This window comes from Myxine glutinosa, chromosome 3 (assembly GCF_964187855.1).
Source record: "Myxine glutinosa chromosome 3, kmMyxGlut1.1, whole genome shotgun sequence".
NCBI lineage: Eukaryota > Metazoa > Chordata > Myxini > Myxiniformes > Myxinidae > Myxine > Myxine glutinosa.
The window spans coordinates 55,876,390-55,899,094 of NC_136263.1; the positions used below are offsets into that span (position 1 = coordinate 55,876,390).

Below are 22,705 nucleotides of genomic sequence, written 5' to 3' on the forward strand. Positions count from 1 at the left end.
TTTTATGTGTTGGACGTAACTCTGCGGGGTCTTTTCCAAATCTGAAACGCATCGATTGCACATTCACTTGCCCGTCCGTCCGCCCGTCTTGATCAAATCCTGGGTTTTTTTATGTTTTCTTTTATGCACCTTTTCCCACATTATTTTATTTAACGTGATGTTTACTGGAGGGGATATTATTCTGTCATTTGTTGAAATGGAGAATGTATAGAAATCCGGTTTAGCCCATTTGTACTCGATTGTGAATTAAGAGTTCTATTCTTTTGCAGGGAACCACAGATGAACGAGGCTTCATCAACCAAGGCAAAGAAAATCAGTTGTTGGAAGCGTCTGAAGTAAATAATTTTATTTTCCTCCTCTTGACTTTTTAAACTTGTTTTTGGATATATCTACCATGCCAAATGTACAAGAAACTGACTTTTCAATCTTTCTCAACCTAGGCAAAAGTTTACCACACATGATAAGAAGAACAAGTGTTGTGGTGACGTTGCACGTGACGTGTAAGTAAGAGAAAATATCCCTTGTGATTGTGAAAATATCCCACTGATTTGTGCAATATTGTATCAGAATAATACCAACAATAGTCAACCAACACAAGGAGCTTTGAGGAGGCCATTTCTCCCATAATGCCTGCTCTCAAGGAACACCACATTAGTTAAATTAATCAGTTCATGTACTTATCACTGAGAAGGTGTTGGGTGTTGAGGTGGTCTTGAGGTGGTGTGGGAGTGGTAATGAGGTGGTGTGGAAGTCGTGTTTGAGTGTATGGTGATGAGAACATTGTGGAGGAGGTGCAGAAACATCACCAGGGGATGAACAAAAATCTGTTACGGGTACATTGCCTGGTTACGGGTGGCCTCTCTTCTGCTTCTGCTTCCTGGTGGTTACTGCTTCCGGCCGTAAGACCCTGAAGCCGACCACTCGTGGACAACTCTGACCTGACGGGTTCCTAAGCAACCACGGATGCCATCTAAGGTGATTTAATATCTGGCAGAGTCCCTGTGGCTAACTGGACTTTACTTTCCCGGTGACTAATTAGTTACCTCAGATAGGGACTATGCTCTCGGCTCCCACCTTTATCTATTCATTACATGCGGCCGATGCACAATCCGGGATGCCGGCTTGACTAGCGTAGTGAATCAGTGGGATACAACCATCCTTCCATTTATTGTAAGCTGCGGAGAACTAATGAAGGAAAGAGACAATCGAGCAGGTTTGGAAACAACAAGTCTTGTATTAAACAGGCACGTATTTACAAGAGAATGCAGTGTCGCATAAACGGTCCTATCCGTAGCATTCAATGAAACCCCTTGTATAACCATCTTTAAACAAAATACAGTTCGGCACCATGTTCATCCCTGGCAATTAGACAGAAAAGGGAAGATAAAGGAAGAAGTCTGTGTGTGTTTGGGACCCCTTGCTCACCTTCATGTAAACAGGCTTGGCCCCGCAGGGCGCAACGAGGTGTCACTGCAGGTGGATGCTTGGTGCAAGTGAGAGGTGTGCTGTCGTGGAGTTGTGAGGTGTGGTGCTTAGCCCTGAAAATAAATGTCGGAGGTCTTGTGTTGTTCATTGATGCTCCACAACAGGTGAGCCCTAAGGTGTATGCACTGAAAGATGCAAAGTTATGTGGTGCGTGCAGGGCCGCCGAGAGCCAGAATAGGCCCCGGGGCAATACCAAGTGTCGGGCCCCTTCAAATTTTTTTCCCATATCAACCTATAGCTAAGGAGGTTTCTGTATTTTTGTCAGACCAAACGCATGCCATGGTTAAGGGAAATTGGAGTGTTATTCATTTATTCCTGTGGGAGCAGGAGTATCCAGAGTTACCTGGTGATGTTCTAATCCTGTTGTTGGTCTTTGGAAGAAATCAATTTGTTGTTATTTTTATTTTTTGTAGATGCCAAAAACACTCCCTTTCTACACCCAAAAAGGAAAATTTAATATTTCACAAACACGCACACACACACACACACACACACACACACACACACACACACACACACACACACACACACACAAACGTACATTTACACACACAGCTCTCTTATGGTATAGGTGAACAGATTTGTTTACAAACTCATTTTATCCGGTTGGGATTTGGCCAACATTCCTGTGTTAATTTCCGTCATTATGGCATCACCTCAATTATCATAATGTAAGTTGTTCCCACATTAGTTTATTTCACGAGGGAGGGTGTTTACTGCCCACGGCAATAGTATGCCAGGGAATCGCCCTGAATGGCTTGGAGGGAGACACAAAATATAACTGCACACGTTGTTTCATCGTCACAAACAATCATATGAAACAAAAATAACTGAAGGAATAATTTTGGGCCCCTATTAGTGTAACATTCCTCGTCTTGCTGGATAGAAGACTCATGTACAACTTGTTCGGGTTCACATACACGAGCAACCTTTATTCCTCGGTTCGCATTCCTCGACAACATTGAGCTCGCTCCGCCCCGACACCCGCACTCGCTCTCTAGCGCCCCCTGGCGCTATACCTGTTACATCCCTCCTTTCATAATTTGTTCCAATATGTTCACTGTACTGAGACCCATATGCATTTACCAAATAATAAGTTCGTATTCACTACTCCACCCCGACAACAACATACTTCTGCCCCAATTGTTCCCTTTGGATTATTCAGTGGATACAACAAAATGATACACTACACATTACTACAGTATGATATACTACACTTTACCACAACCCACGACGCAGTATTCTTTGCTCTTGTACGTAATCCATGAGGTACTTGGGTTGATGAACTTCTCTCCCCGATCTGGTTGTCACCCGCTGTTCTCTGGAGGCCTTCTGTCGATCTGCCATGTGTTCATTCTCCTGGGCCTGTGGCAAAACCTCTGATATCCCAACATCTGCTTCCGTCTGACAAGCCGTTTCATCCGTCTTTCTCAGATGTCTTCTGTTTCTCCTGTACCTCGCACCCTCCTCGGTCATCACTTCACATGATCGAGGTTGTGAGGATTGCCCAGTTACTCCTGCTTACTGGCATGTCTGATGTCTATCTGATGTTGACCTCACCCTCACTGTGTCTCCAACTCTCAGTGGCGGTAGGTCTTTGGCACATCTGTTATAATAGTATGCCTGTCTGCTTTTAGTTGATCTAAGTTGACCTCCCATGCCTTTCTGCACCTCTTGTTTTCGGAGCTTCTCAGAAATTGGAAGTGAGGTCCTGGTTCGTCTGTTCATCAGCCTTTGTACAGGACTGCTCCACATTTCTTTTGTTGGTGTGTTGTGGAAGGCAAGCATGCTCAAGTTGGGATCTGAATTTGCTGCCTTTGCCTTCCTCAGCAGTGACTTTGCAATCTTCACTGCATTCTTGGCCTTTCCATTGATCTGAGCGAAGCGAAATGAGGTGACGATGTATGGTGATCAAACTGCCATTTCTTTGAGAACCTCACAAATTTCTCGGCTGTGAACTGTGGCCTATTATCTGTGATCAGGATGTCTGGGATTCCACATCTCGCAAAATTGTCCTTTAAGTTTGCGAATGATGATTGATGAGAGGATGTTTTGGAAGAAGTCAATCTCACAGAAACTTGAGAAGCAGTCCGCTGTCACCAAGTACATTTTCCCTTCCAAGTGAAAGAGGTCTGCTCCCACTTTTGCCCATGGCCGCTCTGGAATGTCATGGGGTTGAAGTGTTTGCTTTGGCTGGTCTCTCTCTAAAGACCTGCAGGTCTCGCACTTTTGAACAAAGTCTTTAATTTCTGCATTCATTCTGGGCCAGTAAATGCATTATCTGGCTCTTCCTACACATCCGTTCACACCCAGATGAGATGAGTGAACTGGTTCCACCATGTCCTTCCTTTTTGATGTGGGAATCACAACTCCTTCTCCCTTGAAGATCAGGTCACCCTCAGTGCTCAATTCGTCTCTTGCATGGAAGTATGGTCTAAGGACTGGCTCAACCTCATGTTGCGTCTCTTTCCATCCTGTCTGTATCATTAGTTTGAGTTGTTGAATGATACCATCTTGTCTGGTATGATCTTCAATCTCCCTAATGAATGGTTGAGAGATTGGGACATGTCTTGGCATGTTTACCATCTCAAACTCGTTTTCCTTGTCGGTTATTGGGTCCTTGAGGTGTAGGCTCTACTAAGCGTATCAGCCATTTGCATGTCTTTGCCTGGCTGATAGTGAATCTCAGCATTGTATGCTTGCATCCTCACAAGCATTCTCTGCAGCCTCTTTGGTGCTCTGTGGAGAGGCTTTGTTGCAATGATCTCCAGCGGTTTGTGATCCGATTTCAACTTCACCTATCTCCCATACGTGTGCAGATGAAGCTTTTCCAAACCAAACATAACTGCAAGGAGCTCCTTCTCTATCTGTGCATACCTGGTTTCTGCATCCGATAAAGCCCTGCTGGCAAATGCTATGCGATGTCCTTCTTGGATCAGTGTAGCCCCAAGTCCAGTGTCCATAGCATCCACCTGCATTCAGCTCCTTCAATGAGTCACAGGACCTGAGCACTGATTTGGCAGTAATCAGCCTCTTGGTCTCCTACATAACTTTCTCATGTACTTCTGATCACCACCAGGTGACATCTTTCTGTGTCAGTCTGCGTCGGGGCTCACACTTATCACTAAGGCCTGGAAGGAATTTGCTGAGACAGTTGACAAACCCAATGAATCGCTGTACCCCTTGCACATCAGTTGGGTTTGGCATTTGGACAACTGCTTTCACCTTTTCTGGGTTTGGTTTCAGACCCTCTGAAGTGACGACTTGACCAATGAAGGTCACTTCTTTGAGTTTGAATTTCACCTTTTCCTTGTTCAGCTTCAGGTCTCGCTCTATACATCTCTCCATCAATACTCTCACCTTCCTGTCATGGTCTCGCTCTGCCTCTGCCTCTGCCTGTGTCTTTCCTTTCCCAAACACCAGGATGTCATCTGCTACTGACCGCACTCCCTGCAAACCCTCGAGTGCTTGGTTTTGTTTCCTCTGAAATTCTTCCAGGGCCGTTGAGAGCCCAAATGGCATCCTCAGCCATCTAAATCTACCATATGGAGTGTTGAACGTGGTCAAGTATGAACACTCCTCATCCAGTTCAATGTGCCAGAAACCATTCTTGGCATCAAATACGCGGAACACCTTCGCCTCATTCAATTCTGTCAGTATGTCCTGAATTGTAGTCATTGGATAGTGCCATCTCTTCAGTCCTTGATTAAGGTCTGTCGGATCCAGACATACTCTCGATTTCCCATTTGATTTCTCCACACACACAAGGCTGGATACCCAGGGAGTCGGCAAGTCTACAGGAGCTATTATCCCTGCCTCATTCAGCTTGCCTAATTCTGCTTTCAACTTTCCTTTCAACGCAATTGGAATACGCCTTGGTGGATGCTGTCAGGGAATAAATATTCTTATTGACAATATTGCTGGAATATATCTCAATGTGATCTTGTGTAAAGTGGAATATGTTTTACTTTACAAATGAGCCAAGAGCATAGGACTAGAGCAATATAATTAAAGACAGAATGTGTCTGGAGTAAAAATGCTCTGTGGTGCAGTTTGGATAAAACTGTGAATCCTCTTGAACTATTTAGCTTCGGTTAAAGAGCTAACAGGTGGTCCAGAGAGAAGTTAATTTTAAAAGACAGAATGTGTACCGCTCTTGGACTGCCATCTGTGTCTATCAATATTTAGCCTGTGTTCCATAGATGGAACACAGGCTGCAAATTCTCCCTCAGCAGGTCAGAGCATTTGACCTCTTGAACAGAAATAAGGTAGTGCTCTCAGTCTCCCAACATAGAAAGCTGGCCAAAAGAGCCAAATAAGGTTTTTGGATAAGGGAACCAGAGACGCTTGCAGGCTCATGTCCCAAGGGGAATTAACCTTTGGGGTGACCCTGCATGCTCCGCAACATCAAAGGAGTTCGGGGCTTTAAAACCAAGAGAGAACTGGGAGAGTGACAGAGAAGCAGTGGACTGGGAGAGTGACTGAAGAGGAGTGAACAACTGAAGACCAATTGACCTGATCAACCAACTGGAGACTGGTCAACAACTGAACGAGGTTCAACAAAGACCTACAGAAGGAGCTACAGCCATGACCGGCAGAACAACGTCATTAATATCTAATTAGTACATTTAGTAGAATACAGCAAAACTCTCAAAAGTGAATAAAACATTGATTTTGCTAAAACGGGTTTCTTGAAGTTTTAATAGTAGAACATGAGGAGAAATTATTCCTCCACAATGCACTACAGGCCTCTAACTCTCCTCTAGCATTAGATGGTATTTTGCTTCCAGCTTTCCAGTCCCCTCAAACACATCTGCAAATTCCTCCAGCAGCTGTCTCTTGTTGAGAGGGAAACTTTCTTCCTTTCTGGCATGTACGCTCCTCAGGTTCTCTATGCGCAATGTTGTCAACTCCATTTGCTGTGCTGCCCTGCTGCCAAGAATTGGTATGCAGTCCTCATATTACTACAAATTCTACTTTGTATTTTCTTCCATTTTTTGGATTTTTTATCTTGAGGTTAGATTTTCCCAGTGGGACTACCGTCGTACCATTGTACATGGATAAAATTTGGTTAGTCTTCCATAGCCTCCTGGCATACTTCCTTGGAATAATATTGCATGTAAGCACCGCTGGCAACCTGAAAGCGAACCTCTCTTCCTCCTACTTCCATTGTCACATAGATCTGCCTTGGGTATTTTGACTCCTCCAGGCTGTTAATTTGCTTCATGTCCACTCTCTCTGGATCTAATGTCATGACCTTCATCTGTTCATACTCAGACATCTCACGAGAGCTGTCGTCTGCTTGATCCACAGTGTGGATCCTGGCGCTATCCCTCTTACAATTAGATCCGAGCCCCGGTGTGGTCATCGTCCCTTCCACGCCCTTGTCGATGGCCCTGGGAGCCTGTGCGAAAGACCTGTGAGATGTCAGGCTTACCGGAATGAGGTCATTGCCTGTTCTGCTTGGCAGTTTGGGGAGCACCGTGCATGGCGCCTTTTGCGTAACCAGGATGTGAGGAGGGAAAAAGAGTTACCAGGATGTGAGAAGCTTTTGCGTTCCCTGGATTTGAGGAGGTGGAAACAATGGTGAGGTGATGTGATTTGAGAGGGTGTGTTTGACAACGGGGGTTCGAATCTGGGTGTTGGGAAATAAGGGTTTGCAAATGAGGTTCGAATACGGAGAGTAAAAATGAAAGATTGGGAATGAGGAAGAGAACAATGGGGAAGGTTCGAACCACAATCGCAACGTATATCCCTTTCCCCTGGTTCGAGGATGGGTAAACTGATGAAGCAATCACTGTGGACTGCAATCTGAACTCCAGGGTTATTTTATGTGTTGGACGTAACTCTGCGTGGTCTTTTCCAAATCTGAAACACATCGATTGCACATTCACTTGTCCGTCCGTCTGCCCGTCTTGATCAAATCCTGGGTTTTTTTATGTTTTCTTTTATGCACCTTTTCCCACATTATTTTATTTAACGTGATGTTTACTGGAGGGGATATTATTCTGTCATTTGTTGAAATGGAGAATGTATAGAAATCCGGTTTAGCCCATTTGTACTCAATTGTGAATTAAGAGTTCTATTCTTTTGCAGGGAACCACAGATGAACGAGGCTTCATCAACCAAGGCAAAGAAAATCAGTTGTTGGAAGCGTCTGAAGTAAATAATTTTATTTTCCTCCTCTTGACTTTTTAAACTTGTTTTTGGATATATCTACCAGGCCAAATGTACAAGAAACTGACTTTTCAATCTTTCTCAACCTAGGCAAAAGTTTACCACACATGATAAGAAGAACAAGTGTTGTGGTGACGTTGCACGTGACGTGTAAGTAAGAGAAAATATCCCTTGTGATTGTGAAAATATCCCACTGATTTGTGCAATATTGTATCAGAATAATACCAACAATAGTCAACCAACACAAGGAGCTTTGAGGAGGCCATTTCTCCCATAATGCCTGCTCTCAAGGAACACCACATTAGTTAAATTAATCAGTTCATGTACTTATCACTGAGAAGGTGTTGGGTGTTGAGGTGGTCTTGAGGTGGTGTGGGAGTGGTAATGAGGTGGTGTGGAAGTCGTGTTTGAGTGTATGGTGATGAGAACATTGTGGAGGAGGTGCAGAAACATCACCAGGGGATGAACAAAAATCTGTTACGGGTACATTGCCTGGTTACGGGTGGCCTCTCTTCTGCTTCTGCTTCCTGATGGTTACTGCTTCCTGCCGTAAGACCCTGAAGCCGACCAGTCGTGGACAACTCTGACCTGACGGGTTCCTAAGCAACCACGGATGCCATCTAAGGTGATTTAATATCTGGCAGAGTCCCTGTGGCTAACTGGACTTTACTTTCCCGGTGACTAATTAGTTACCTCAGATAGGGACTATGCTCCCGGCTCCCACCTTTATCTATTCATTACATGCGGCCGATGCACAATCCGGGATGCCGGCTTGACTAGCGTAGTGAATCAGTGGGGTACAACCATCCTTCCATTTATTGTAAGCTGCGGAGAACTAATGAAGGAAAGAGACAATCGAGCAGGTTTGGAAACAACAAGTCTTGTATTAAACAGGCACGTATTTACAAGAGAATGCAGTGTCGCATAAACGGTCCTATCCGTAGCATTCAATGAAACCCCTTGTATAACCATCTTTAAACAAAATACAGTTCGGCACCATGTTCATCCCTGGCAATTAGACAGAAAAGGGAAGATAAAGGAAGAAGTCTGTGTGTGTTTGGGACCCCTTGCTCACCTTCATGTAAACAGGCTTGGCCCCGTAGGGCGCAACGAGGTGTCACTGCAGGTGGATGCTTGGTGCAAGTGAGAGGTGTGCTGTCGTGGAGTTGTGAGGTGTGGTGCTTAGCCCTGAAAATAAATGTCGGAGGTCTTGTGTTGTTCATGGATGCTTCACAACAGGTGAGCCCTAAGGTGTATGCGCTGAAAGATGCAAAGTTATGTGGTGCGTGCAGGGCCGCCGAGAGCCAGAATAGGCCCCGGGGCAATACCAAGTGTCGGGCCCCTTCAAATTTTTTCCCCATATCAACCTATAGCTAAGGAGGTTTCTGTATTTTTGTCAGACCAAACGCATGCCATGGTTAAGGGAAATTGGAGTGTTATTCATTTATTCCTGTGGGAGCAGGAGTATCCAGAGTTACCTGGTGATGTTCTAATCCTGTTGTTGGTCTTTGGAAGAAATCAATTTGTTGTTATTTTTATTTTTTGTAGATGCCAAAAACACTCCCCTTTCTACACCCAAAAAGGAAAATTTAATATTGCACAAACACGCACACGCACACACACACACACACACAAACGTACATTTACACACACAGCTCTCTTATGGTATAGGTGAACAGATTTGTTTACAAACTCATTTTATCCGGTTGGGATTTGGCCAACATTCCTGTGTTAATTTCCGTCATTATGGCATCACCTCAATTATCATAATGTAAGTTGTTCCCACATTAGTTTATTTCACGAGGGAGGGTGTTTACTGCCCACGGCAATAGTATGCCAGGGAATCGCCCTGAATGGCTTGGAGGGAGACACAAAATATAACTGCACACGTTGTTTCATCGTCACAAACAATCATATGAAACAAAAATAACTGAAGGAATAATTTTGGACCCCTATTAGTGTAACATTCCTCGTCTTGCTGGATAGAAGACTCATGTACAACTTGTTCGGGTTCACATACACGAGCAACCTTTATTCCTCGGTTCGCATTCCTCGACAACATTGAGCTCGCTCCGCCCCGACACCCGCACTCGCTCTCCAGCGCCCTCTGGCGCTATCCCTGTTACATCCCTCCTTTCATAATTTGTTCCAATATGTTCACTGTACTGAGACCCATATGCATTTACCAAATAATAAGTTCGTATTCACTACTCCACCCCGACAACAACATACTTCTGCCCCAATTGTTCCCTTTGGATTATTCAGTGGATACAACAAAATGATACACTACACATTACTACAGTATGATATACTTCACTTTACCACAACCCACGACGCAGTATTCTTTGCTCTTGTACGTAATCCATGAGGTACTTGGGTTGATGAACTTCTCTCCCCGATCTGGTTGTCACCCGCTGTTCTCTGGAGGCCTTCTGTCGATCTGCCATGTGTTCATTCTCCCGGGCCTGTGGCAAAACCTCTGATATCCCAACATCTGCTTCCGTCTGACAAGCCGTTTCATCCGTCTTTCTCAGATGTCTTCTGTTTCTCCTGTACCTCGCACCCTCCTCGGTCATCACTTCACATGATCGAGGTTGTGAGGATTGCCCAGTTACTCCTGCTTTCTGGCATGTCTGATGTCTATCTGATGTTGACCTCACCCTCACTGTGTCTCCAACTCTCAGTGGCGGTAGGTCTTTGGCACCTCTGTTATAATAGTATGCCTGTCTGCTTTTAGTTGATCTAAGTTGACCTCCCATGCCTTTCTGCACCTCTTGTTTTCGGAGCTTCTCAGAAATTGGAAGTGAGGTCCTGGTTCGTCTGTTCATCAGCCTTTCTACAGGACTGCTCCACATTTCTTTTGTTGGTGTGTTGTGGAGGGCAAGCATGCTCAAGTAGGGATCTGAATTTGCTGCCTTTGCCTTCCTCAGCAGTGACTTTGCAATCTTCACTGCATTCTCGGCCTTTCCATTGATCTGAGCGAAGCGAAATGAGGTGACGATGTATGGTGATCAAACTGCCATTTCTTTGAGAACCTCACAAATTTCTCGGCTGTGAACTGTGGCCTATTATCTGTGATCAGGATGTCTGGGATTCCACATCTCGCAAAATTGTCCTTTAAGTTTGCGAATGATGATTGATGAGAGGATGTTTTGGAAGAAGTCAATCTCACAGAAACTTGAGAAGCAGTCCGCTGTCACCAAGTACATTTTCCCTTCCAAGTGAAAGAGGTCTGCTCCCACTTTTGCCCATGGCCGCTCTGGAATGTCATGGGGTTGAAGTGTTTGCTTTGGCTGGTCTCTCTCTAAAGACCTGCAGGTCTCGCACTTTTGAACAAAGTCTTTAATTTCTGCATTCATTCTGGGCCAATAAATGCATTCTCTGGCTCTTCCTACACATCCGTTCACACCCAGATGAGATGAGTGAACTGGTTCCACCATGTCCTTCCTTTTTGATGTGGGAATCACAACTCCTTCTCCCTTGAAGATCAGGTCACCCTGAGTGCTCAATTCGTCTCTTGCATGGAAGTATGGTCTAAGGACTGGCTCAACCTCATGTTGCGTCTCTTTCCATCTTGTCTGTATCATTAGTTTGAGTTGTTGAATGATACCATCTTGTCTGGTATGATCTTCAATCTCCCTAATGAATGGTTGAGAGATTGGGACATGTCTTGGCATGTTTACCATCTCAAACTTGTTTTCCTTGTCGGTTATTGGGTCCTTGAGGTGTAGGCTCTACTAAGCGTATCAGCCATTTGCATGTCTTTGCCTGGCTGATAGTGAATCTCAGCATTGTATGCTTGCATCCTCACAAGCATTCTCTGCAGCCTCTTTGGTGCTCTGTGGAGAGGCTTTGTTGCAATGATCTCCAGCGGTTTGTGATCCGATTTCAACTTCACCTATCTCCCATACGTGTGCAGATGAAACTTTTCCAAACCAAACATAACTGCAAGGAGCTCCTTCTCTATCTGTGCATACCTGGTTTCTGCATCCGATAAAGCCCTGCTGGCAAATGCTATGCGATGTCCTTCTTGGATCAGTGTAGCCCCAAGTCCAGTGTCCATAGCATCCACCTGCATTCAGCTCCTTCAATGAGTCACAGGACTTGAGCACTGATTCGGCAGTAATCAGCCTCTTGGTCTCCTGCATAACTTTCTCATGTACTTCTGATCACCACCAGGTGACATCTTTCTGTGTCGGTCTGCTTCGGGGCTCACACTTGTCACTAAGGCCTGGAAGGAATTTGCTGAGACAGTTGACAAACCCAATGAATCGCTGTACCCCTTGCACATCAGTTGGGTTTGGCATTTGCACAACTGCTTTCACCTTTTCTGGGTTTGGTTTCAGACCCTCTGAAGTGACGACTTGACCAATGAAGGTCACTTCTTTGAGTTTGAATTTCACCTTTTCCTTGTTCAGCTTCAGGTCTCGCTCTATACATCTCTCCATCAATACTCTCACCTTCCTGTCATGGTCTCGCTCTGCCTCTGCCTGTGTCTTTCCTTTCACAAACACCAGGATGTCATCTGCTACTGACTGCACTCCCTGCAAACCCTCGAGTGCTTGGTTTTGTTTCCTCTGAAATTCTTCCAGGGCCGTTGAGAGCCCAAATGGCATCCTCAGCCATCTATATCTACCATATGGAGTGTTGAACGTGGTCAAGTATGAACACTCCTCATCCAGTTCAATGTGCCAGAAACCATTCTTGGCATCAAATACGCGGAACACCTTTGCCTCATTCAATTCTGTCAGTATGTCCTGAATTGTAGTCATTGGATAGTGACATCTCTTCAGTCCTTGATTAAGGTCTGTCGGATCCAGACATACTCTCGATTTCCCATTTGATTTCTCCACACACACAAGGCTGGATACCCAGGGAGTCGGCAAGTCTACAGGAGCTATTATCCCTGCCTCATTCAGCTTGCCTAATTCTGCTTTCAACTTTCCTTTCAACACAATTGGAATACGCCTTGGTGGATGCACTACAGGCCTCTTACTCTCCTCTAGCATTTGATGGTATTTTGCTTCCAGCTTTCCAGTCCCCTCAAACACATCTGCAAATTCCTCCAGCAGCTGTCTCTTGTTGAGAGGGAAACTTTCTTCCTTTCTGGCATGTACGCTCCTCAGGTTCTCTATGCGCAATGTTGTCAACTCCATTTGCTGTGCTGCCCTGCTGCCAAGAATTTGTATGCAGTCCTCCTATTACTACAAATTCTACTTTGTATATTCTTCCATTTTTTGGATTTTTTATCTTGAGGTTGGATTTTCCCAGTGGGACTACCGTCGTACCATTGTACATGGATAAAATTTCGTTAGTCTTCCATAGCCTCCTGGCATACTTCCTTGGAATAATATTGCATGTAAGCACCACTGGCAACCTGAAAGCGAACCTCTCTTCCTTCTACTTCCATTGTCACATAGATCTGCCTTGGGTATTTTGACTCCTCCAGGCTGTTAATTTGCTTCATGTCCACTCTCTCTGGATCTAATGTCATGACCTTCATCTGTTCATACTCAGACATCTCACGAGAGCTGTCTGCTTGATCCACAGTGTGGATCCTGGCACTATCCCTCTTACAATTAGATCCGAGCCCCGGTGTGGTCATCCTCCCTTCCACGCCCTTGTCGATGGCCCTGGGAGTCTGTGCGAAAGACCTCTGAGATGTCAGGCTTACCGGAATGAGGTCATTGCCTGTTCTGCTTGGCAGTTTGGGGAGCACCGTGCATGGCGCCTTTTGCGTAACCAGGATGTGAGGAGGGAAAAAGAGTTACCAGGATGTGAGAAGCTTTTGCGTTCCCTGGATTTGAGGAGGTGGAAACAATGGTGAGGTGATGTGATTTGAGAGGGTGTGTTTGACAACGGGGGTTCGAATCTGGGTGTTGGGAAATAAGGGTTTGGAAATGATGTTCGAATACGGAGAGGAAAAATGAAAGATTGGGAATGAGGAAGAGAACAATGGGGAAGGTTCGAACCACAATCGCAACGTATATCCCTTTCCCCTGTTTCGAGGATGGGTAAACTGATGAAGCAATCACTGTGGACTGCAATCTGAACTCCAGGGTTATTTTATGTGTTGGATGTAACTCTGCGGGGTCTTTTCCAAATCTGAAACGCATCGATTGCACATTCACTTGTCCGTCCGCCCGTCTTGATCAAATCCTGGGTTTTTTATGTTTTCTTTTATGCACCTTTTCCCACATAGTTTTATTTAACGTGATGTTTACTGGAGGGGATATTATTCTGTCATTTGTTGAAATGGAGAATGTATATGAAATCCGGTTTAGCCCATTTGTACTCAATTGTGGATTAAGAGTTCTGTTCTTTTGCAGGGAACCAAAGATAAACGAGGCTTCATCAACCAAGGCAAAGAAAATCAGTTGTTGGAAGCATCTGAAGTAAATAATTTTGTTTTCCTCTTGAATTTTTAAACTTGTTTTTGGAAATATCTGCCGTGCCAAATGTACAAGAAACTGACTTTTCAATATTTTTCAACCTAGGCAAAAGTTTACCACACATGATAAGAAGAACAAGTGTTGTGGTGACATTCCACATGACGTGTAAGTAAGAGAAAATATCCCTTTGGAATGTCCTGACATGAAACATACTCGCAATATGAATGGTATTTATCTCAGCAAATTCAAGCTCTCCCTGTCGTGTCTCGATCACATTTTGCTCCTTAAATAATTTCTGTACCATTGGTTGGAGGTATCGTGGCTGAGGGATTCCACAGAGTTGTTACTCCTCCCAAGGAGTAATGCATTCGATCATGTCGTCCGTGTGTGTGTGTTCGTGTGTTCATGTGTTTGTGACAAGATATCTGGAAAAGTTCTAAACGGATTTGGATGAAAGTTGGTGGGATGATTGCCCTTGGGATAAGGAAGAATTTATTCATTTTTGGTGAAGCTCAGGATATTATTGCGGATCCAGGAATTTTTTGAAGGATTTTTTACCATTGGAAGATACGGCTCGGCGGCGGCCACCCACAGCGGGAGTATGCGCCCTACTGAGTGGCGTTCTAGTTTAAACTGGGTTGGCACGTCTCTTGCAAAGAGTTGACAAATTATCGCCGGTGCCCTGAACAAATGACAAATTCCTGCCAGTCAACAAAACTATTGGTCAACCGATTCGTGAAAACCTTGTGCCACACCTGTTCCCACTGCCACAACTGTTCCCACAGCCAGACTCCAAAATAAGGAAGAGATATCTAAAGAAGCAGATGAAGTTTAAGGTTGTAAGAATGTCCATCGAGAAGTGCAAATGACAAGCGTCACGAGCTACCTGATCTGAGGAGAGGGATGTGATGCACTTCAACCAGGCATATCAAAATATTAATCTTTTTTGCAAATATTTGTTCCATAACAAAGGACGCAACAACTGATTTGTGCAATATTATATCAGAATAATATCATTAATGGTGTCCGCGTGTTTATACTTCTCCCACCTCCCCTCCCCTTCCCACGCCTCCTCCCCCAAGCCCTCTCACTCCCACACATTCCCGATGTCCCTTCTCTCAAATGTTGTGTTTATGTGCTTCCCCTTCTCTCCCCATCTTGTCTACCGCTCCCCTTTTTATATACTTTGTTTGTTTGTCTGTTTGATTTGTTTGTGTGATAAATGTTAGCTCTTTCACGAGCCTCGATTATGTATCCAAAAAAAAAAAAAAAAAAAATACTGTCGACCAACACAAGGAACTCTGAGGAGGCCATTTCTCCCATAATGCTTGCTCTCAATGAACACCACATTAGTTAAATTAATCAGTTCATGTACTTATCACTGAGAAGGTGTTGGGTGTTGAGGTGGTGTGGGAGTGGTGTTTGAGTGTATGGCGATGAAAACATTGTGGAGGAGGTCCAGAAACATCACCAGGGGATAAACAAAAATCTGTTACGGGTACATTGCCTGGTTACGGATGGCCGCTCTCCTGCTTCTGCTTCCTGGTGGTTACTGCTTCCTGACCTGAGACCCTGCAGCCGACCAGTTGTGAACAACTCTGTGACCGGACGGGTTCCAAAGCAACCACTGACGCCATCTAAGGTGATTAAAATGTTGCATAGTCCCTGCGGCTAACTTTCACTTTACTTTCCCGGTGACTAATTAGTTAGCTCAGATAGGGACTATGCTCTCGGCTCCCGCCTTTATCTATTTATTACATACGGCCGAGCGAAACGGTAGGTGGGATGCCGGCTGGACTAGCGTAGTGAATCAGTGGGGTACAATTTCCCTTCTATTTATTGTCCAGTACGTCTAAACGATGAAGGAAAGAGACAATCTTGCAGGTTTGGAAACAACAGATCTTGCATTAAACAGGCACGTATTTACAAGAGACTGCAGTGTCAAATAAGAAACAGTCCTATCCCTAGCATTCAATGAAACCCCTTGTACAATTTGCTTTAAACAAAATACAGTTCGGTACCATGTTCATCTGGGGAAATTAGACAGAAAAGGGGACAAAAAGGAAGAGGTCAATGCGTTTTGGGGACCCCTTCCTCACCCTCATGTGAACAGGTTTGGCCCATTATGGCTCAACGAGGTGTCCATGCATGTGGATGCTTGGTGCAAGCGAGACGTGTGCTGTCGAGTTGTGGAGTGTGGTGCTTAGCTCTGAAAATAAATGTTGGAGGTCTTGTGTCGTTCATTGATGCTCCACAACAGGCCAGCCCTGAGGTGTCTGTGCTGAAAGATGCAAGGTTCTGTGGTGCGTGTGTGAAAGACATGTAAGATGTCAGTCTTACCGGGATGAGATCATTGACCGTTCTGCTTGGCAGTTTGTGGAGCACGGTGTGTGGTGCCTTTTGTGTAACCAGGATGTGAGGAGGTGGAAACAATGGTGAGGTGATGTGATTTGAGAGGGTGTGTTTGAGAAGGGGGGTTCGAATCCGAGTGTCGGGAAATAAGGATTTGAGAATGGGTGCTTGAAAATGGCGGTCAGTTCAAGTACAATGTCGGTAAATTGGAGTTTGGAAATGAGCTTCGAATGCAGAGAGGAAAAATGAAGGTTTGGGAAGACGATTGAAGGAAAATGAAGGTTTGTTAATGAGGATTGAAGGAAAATGAATGTTTGTGAAAGGGGATTGAAGGAAAATGATGGAATGGGAATGAGAAAGAGAACAATGGGGAAGGTTTGAACCACAAACGCTGTAATGAATGATGGAGAAGCTTTTTGTCAATATCAGGCTTTATAAAACTTGAATCAAGCAGGATCGAAGAAACACAGGCAAATACAACAAGAGTATATTAAAGCTTATAGATTACGAATATTAAGTGAGGCAATACAATCGAGCCAGCTCGCAGAGTACTCTTTCTCAATCTTAACAGCATGAATCATTGTCTGACTTTGGCTCAAAGCAGGCCAAGTCTTCCCCGAGCATTCGCACGGCCAGATCTAAAATAGCCTCAAGCCCCTAGCGGTCGACACTTTCAATTCCTCTTCTTCTTCACAAGCCCCTAGTGGTCGACACTTTCAATTCCTCTTCTTCACAATCAGCACAATCTTTCCCACTGGAAAAATGAAGCTCCTAATAGCAGCAAATCAAAATCAATTTAAATAATAATGATTTCCGATAAATGTGAAACGAAAACGGCACCAGGATGGTTTTGACGACAAAGCAGAATATCAACAAATCTATGGCAGATCGCATATTCAAACGATTCGGAGGTCGGCAAGATCAACCACTACGTGTTCGACAAATCCCCGGCTCAGGAGTACGTTCCGTCTCCTCCTGTGGCATCTCCTCGATTGTCGGGAGATTTTTTCAGAGTGGGCGCCACGGACACCATCTCTGACAAACCCTTGATCGGTACAGCAATCTTCTCCAAAAACCCTTCGGGTGACTTTACCTGTGACTCAGGGTCCCAAATTCTCTCCACAGCCTCCCTACGTGGCGCGAGGTGACGAATTGGCACGGTGGTCTTGCGACCATCGGCTAAGCGAACATGAGCGTACTCCTCATTAGCTTCAAGAAGATTCACTTCATCAACGAGCGGCTCATATTTGCTTTGACATATAGATCGACGTAGCAATACAGGTCCTGGTTCTGACAACCATGTCATTAGTGAGTGTCCACTAGAACTCAGACAATGATAGGAAAACGCGCGTTCATGCGGTGTTAAATTAGTGGCCGTGAACAATAAAGATTGTATCGAATGTAGCATGTCAGGCAGCACCGTTTCGCACAGGCCGACTTAAAGGTAACGTGATTTGAGTTGCATTGAAACAGCACACCAGATTACCCCATTGAATGGTTCTACCGAACCATTGCCTTGCGAATTATAGCTGGTCGTTCGACTGGAGGCTATACCTCTTCCGTGAAGGAATTGTTTTATCTCTCGAGACATGAAAGCGGCTCCACGATCCGAATGAATGTATGCTGGGCAAGCAAACAGTGCGAATAACTCAGAGAGACCTTTAATCACTGAATTTGAAGAGAGATCTCTGCAAGGAAAAGCAACTGGAAAGCGTGAGTACTCGTCTTTGATGGTGAGCATATAACGATTAGAGGTGTCTGTAGGGAGGGGACCTTTAAAATCAATGTTCAGATGCTCCCACGGTTGGGTGGCTTTGATCAAAACCCCTTGATGCGGTTTCAGTTAAGCGCAAATAGGACAAGAACTACAGATTCGCTTTACGTCCTCAACAGAGTAGGGAAGATTTCGACATCAAACAAAATGAGCCAGACGAGTGACTCCCGGGTGACAGAGCGAATCATGCAGCTCCCGCAATCCCCCTCAGATCCCACGGTCACACAGAAAGCACAATAAAATGTATCGGCAGCTACATTATCCTTGCCAGGGCGATGTAGAATGTCGTAGCCAAATTCCGCAAGCTCGATACGCCACCTCGCAATTTTCTCATTCTTTATATTCTGGGAATGTTGACCTTCAAACATAAAAGCTACAGATCGCTGGTCTGTGATCAAACAAAAGTGTTTTCCAAGAAGAAAGCGTTTCCACTTACGCAAGGCCTCCACAATGGCGTAAGCATCCTTCTCATCAGACAAGTGGCGCCCCTTACTGTGTGATAACGTTCTGGAGAAGAAGGCCACGGGTCGGCCTGACTGATTCAAGGTAGCTGCAATTGCGTACTTGGAGGCATTGGTCTCAACAACGAAGGGCACACTGTTGTCAATTGACATCACAACCACTTGGGCAATATCATTAATCAAATTATGAAAAGCCCCTTTGGCAGCTGAAGACGACGGGAATTTTTTGCTTTCAACCAGAGGACAAATTTTCTCGGAATACTTCGGCATCCATTTGGAATAATGTGCGAACAGCCCCGGGCTTCGTCTCAGCATGGCTAAGTCACGAGGAGGTGGCATTTCCAGTAGAGTTTGCAAACGGCACATGTCAGGACGAATCGAGCCTTCGGAAACGGTATATCCCAAAAGTTTGCTAGTTTTTGCTGAGAAAGTGCATTTGTCATCATTGAGAGTCTGTTTGTACTTGCGAGCTACATCCATAAATCGTTTCAAGTTATTGTCATTCTCGTTCTGTGTTCGTCCACATGCAGTGACATTATCCACATAAACAAAGGTGGCTTTGAGATTCTCTCGAGAGACTATCTCGTTGATTGCTTGTTGAAAACACGCGACTCAGTTTGAACAAATCTTTCTGCTGCGTTCCCTCTCGAGACTCTGAGGGGCACCGTCACTGCAGTTTGGGAAGGTAACACGTAACAAGACCCAGGAGGACCCACCACTGAGAGACATAAGAAAGCCTGACTGGAGTTTGCCAAAACACCCCTGAACAAGCCAAAATCCTTCTGTGGACCGATGAGACCAAATTAGAGCTTTTTGGTAAAGTACATCAATTATATGTTTACAGAAAACAAAATGAAGCCTTCAATGAGAATAACACCTTCCCTACAGTCAAACACGGAGGAGGTTCAGTGATGTTTTGGGGTTGATGTGCTGCCTCTGGCACTGGGTGCCTTGAATGGGTGCATGGCATCAATAAATCAGGAGATTACTAAGGCATTTTGGAGCGCAATGTTCAACCCAGTGTCAGAAAGCTGGGTCTCCGTCGAAGGTCATGGATATTGCAGTAGGACAATGACCCCAAACACATTTCAAAAAGCACCCAGGAATGGTTCAATACAAAACGCTGGACTGTTCTTAAATGGCCAGGAATGAGTCCAGATCTAAATCCCATTGAACACCTGTGGGGAGATCTGAAATCAGCAGTTGGGAGAAGGCATCCTTCAAATCTGGGAGAACAGGAGAAGAGTGGGCCAGTAGAAAGGTGTGGGAAGCTCATTCATGGCTATAGGAAGCGCTTGACTGCAGTTATTTTGTCCAAAGGCTGTGCTTCCAAATATTAAGTCGAGGGTGTCAATAATTTTGTCAATGTCATTTAGTTTTATTTTCTGATTTAAAAAATAAATATTAAGTTCTGAATCAAAAACAGAGGTTCTGTAATATTAACAGTGAAATAAAGAATTGTGGAGACCAAATACTTTTGTCAATTTCAACTTATTTTTGAGAAAATTGTGAGTTCTTTGAAAAAGTGGCAATGGTGCCAATATTTTTGGCCATGACTGTACATCCAAAGGATGGCACACACATTGATGAATTATCCTGTCTGTGAATTACCAGGATGAGAGAGTTATGTCATGGGTGTAGAAGAATATCTAGAGCCAGGTCGATCTGATAGGTAGGGAATCTACCTGTAATAAGTTATATGTTTAGCTGGGATGTCAGTATAAGTTGTATCTGTGGCCCCGCCACGAGGGGGCGGGGTGTGCTAAGTAGTACAGGGATTATGGATAAAATTCCCTCGTTTGTCGTCCCCTCTGTCGCCAACCCAGTGTCCCTGATGGCAACACACTCACATAGACACAAGATAGGCCCATTCGTGCACCACATTAAATAATTCCCCTCCACCACAATGACTTTGGAAGAAAACAGGCAGGAAGCCAGATCGGGGCACCGCCGCATGGGGCCGCGGCCGGCCACACCTCCGGCTGGCCTGGCGGTGAGCATCGTGGCAGGCTGGAGCCACGCCCAGGGAACGTGTGATTAGTTGAGGTGGAAGGCGCGATAGTTGGTGCGGAAGGCGCGAACCTTCGGCCAATCAGTGCGGAAGGCGCGAACACACGACTTAGAAGGGGGTTGCCGATTAGAGGAAGAGCGCCGGTGACGTCGGAAGGCACAAAAGACCAAAAAGATACGAGGCACAGATTGGTAACGCGCCAGAACTGACGACACAGGGCGAGTGACAAAACGTCTCGCTTGTGGGCTTTTTGTCTCTCTGCGCTGGACTCTTGGGGATCGCTCTTTGCTCTCCGCTCTACGTTCTTTGTTCTGGGTTATACGCGGGTGCTTGTGCTTCTGTGTGTTTGGTCGTCGTCTTCCCTGGTGGTCGTTGACGTCTTCCCTGGGTTCTTCTTGGTGCTCTGTGCTCTTGGTGCGCTTAGAGCGAGGCTTGGTGCTACGAGCAAGGCTTGCAGGCGGAGCATAGTGAGCGAGGCGCTCGGTGAAGCCTGACGGCGTGCGAACAGGGGCGCATTGAGGCCTGCTTCCCGCCGACATCGGAGCCGTGGTGGGCTTGTGCGCTTGGAGCCGTCGATTCCTGACCGCTACACTGCCAGCCAAATAAGCTCGCATTCACCAGCACACGACGAGACATTTATTTTATTCATTCTTCCTTTGTCTCGTATTTGAAGTCTATGTGGGGATGTCCCAATTTAGAATTAGGTTTTATCGTCGCATTTCTTTGTATCGGGTTCCGCAGAATAAACCTGTTATTTTTGTACATTTTACCCCGGATTTCCGTTTGAGTTCATTTCCTCCAGGATCGGAGCTGCCGTCAGATCGCTACAGGTAAGCGCTTGCCGCTTCTTCCTCTTCCTTCTTCCTCCTGCGCTTTTATAGTCGAATCTGAATTGATCGTCGCCACAGTTAAAGCCCGTTCGATCATCCGCGATCCTGTGGCATTAACCGAGGGATTCGCGCGACAGTGTATTGCTGAGTCGGGATTCGTGCGACAGTGTATTGCTGAGTCGGGATTCAAACCAGGCTAGACAGTTTGGAGGTGAGGAGGTTGGGACACGAAGAACAAAGAAAAAGTGGTGTAAACATTTTTTGGGTGACCTTCACCCCCTCTTTACCACGTGACATTTCTTGGCTTCCTTGGCAACTGTCTTTGAAGATAGTTGGTCGGGGAGCACAGTGTCATGGTGTTGTTTGCTGTCTGAATGTAAAAAACACAAAGAATCGATGTAGTCTAATTTTCACCTGCCTGACTGCACATTTATTCTGACATTTTCTTATTTGCGACATTTATTTAACGACAGCTTCACAAAATCTTTCTTTTCTGCAGGAATGCTGAGCTGAAAGTGTCAAATGGATCTGTTGAGGAAGAGTCCGCTGGGCCTCAACTGAAAAATGTATCTGGTGATGAGCGGATAACTGGTGAGTTTTGAGAATTCATCTTCACAAAATAGCTTGCTTGTTCCGTGGTGGTGGCTGCTTGGCTTACAAAATAGCGTGGTGGCTGCTTGTTCCTCATGACAGTGACACAAACAACTTCCTATCATCACAGTAATCTTTCCCTTGCTTGCTCCAAACTTTTTGTTTTGATCCTGCAGTGACGCCATGGCGGTCTTTTAACAGCTTCACTCGGTCACAGGTGTAACTGTAGTGCAGAGGCACCCAATGTGTAATATTTGGCCAAGTTGAGCATCACTTCAACCAATACAAAACAATACTGATTTGGAATATTTATGGTTGAGGATGAAGGCAAGGATTAAAATGGACAGACAAGATAATTTAATAGATGAGGAAGTTAAAGATCGAGCTGCAAGATAAACATTTGAATTGCGTTCCGTAAGGGGCAACCTTTGGATCGTAGATGGTACCAGATTGTGAGAGCAAATCAATTTCAATGAAAATGTAAAATGACATGATCAATGAGGTGGAGGAAACACTGAAAGGAAGCAAGTAATAGGTTTGGGTTGGGAAGGGTTAACGTGGTTCTTAAAGATCATGGTCAGGATGATCTTATTTTGATGTGAGATGGTTCTTAAACTGGGTGTCCCATGTGC

The 22,705-nt window shown here is 45.1% G+C and overlaps 1 protein-coding gene across 2 annotated transcripts; it reads left to right on the forward strand.

Moving 5' to 3' along the window:
* The first annotated feature begins 273 nt into the window (after positions 1 to 273).
* Positions 274 to 22,309, forward strand: LOC144891121 (uncharacterized). 2 transcript variants are annotated; one of them, XM_078773505.1, is made up of 6 exons: positions 274 to 335; positions 441 to 500; positions 7,582 to 7,647; positions 14,160 to 14,219; positions 21,982 to 22,073; positions 22,250 to 22,309. In XM_078773505.1, exons 1-6 carry the CDS (start codon positions 280 to 282, stop codon positions 22,294 to 22,296), a joined length of 381 nt encoding a protein of 126 aa, XP_078629631.1. In that variant the 5' UTR covers positions 274 to 279; the 3' UTR covers positions 22,297 to 22,309. The 2 variants fall into 2 exon arrangements, 1 of the variants encoding a protein (XP_078629631.1); XR_013622714.1 differs by lacking the exons at positions 274 to 335; positions 441 to 500; positions 7,582 to 7,647 and adding an exon at positions 14,005 to 14,057 and having other exon boundaries at positions 21,982 to 22,306.
* The last annotated feature ends 396 nt before the right edge of the window (positions 22,310 to 22,705 follow it).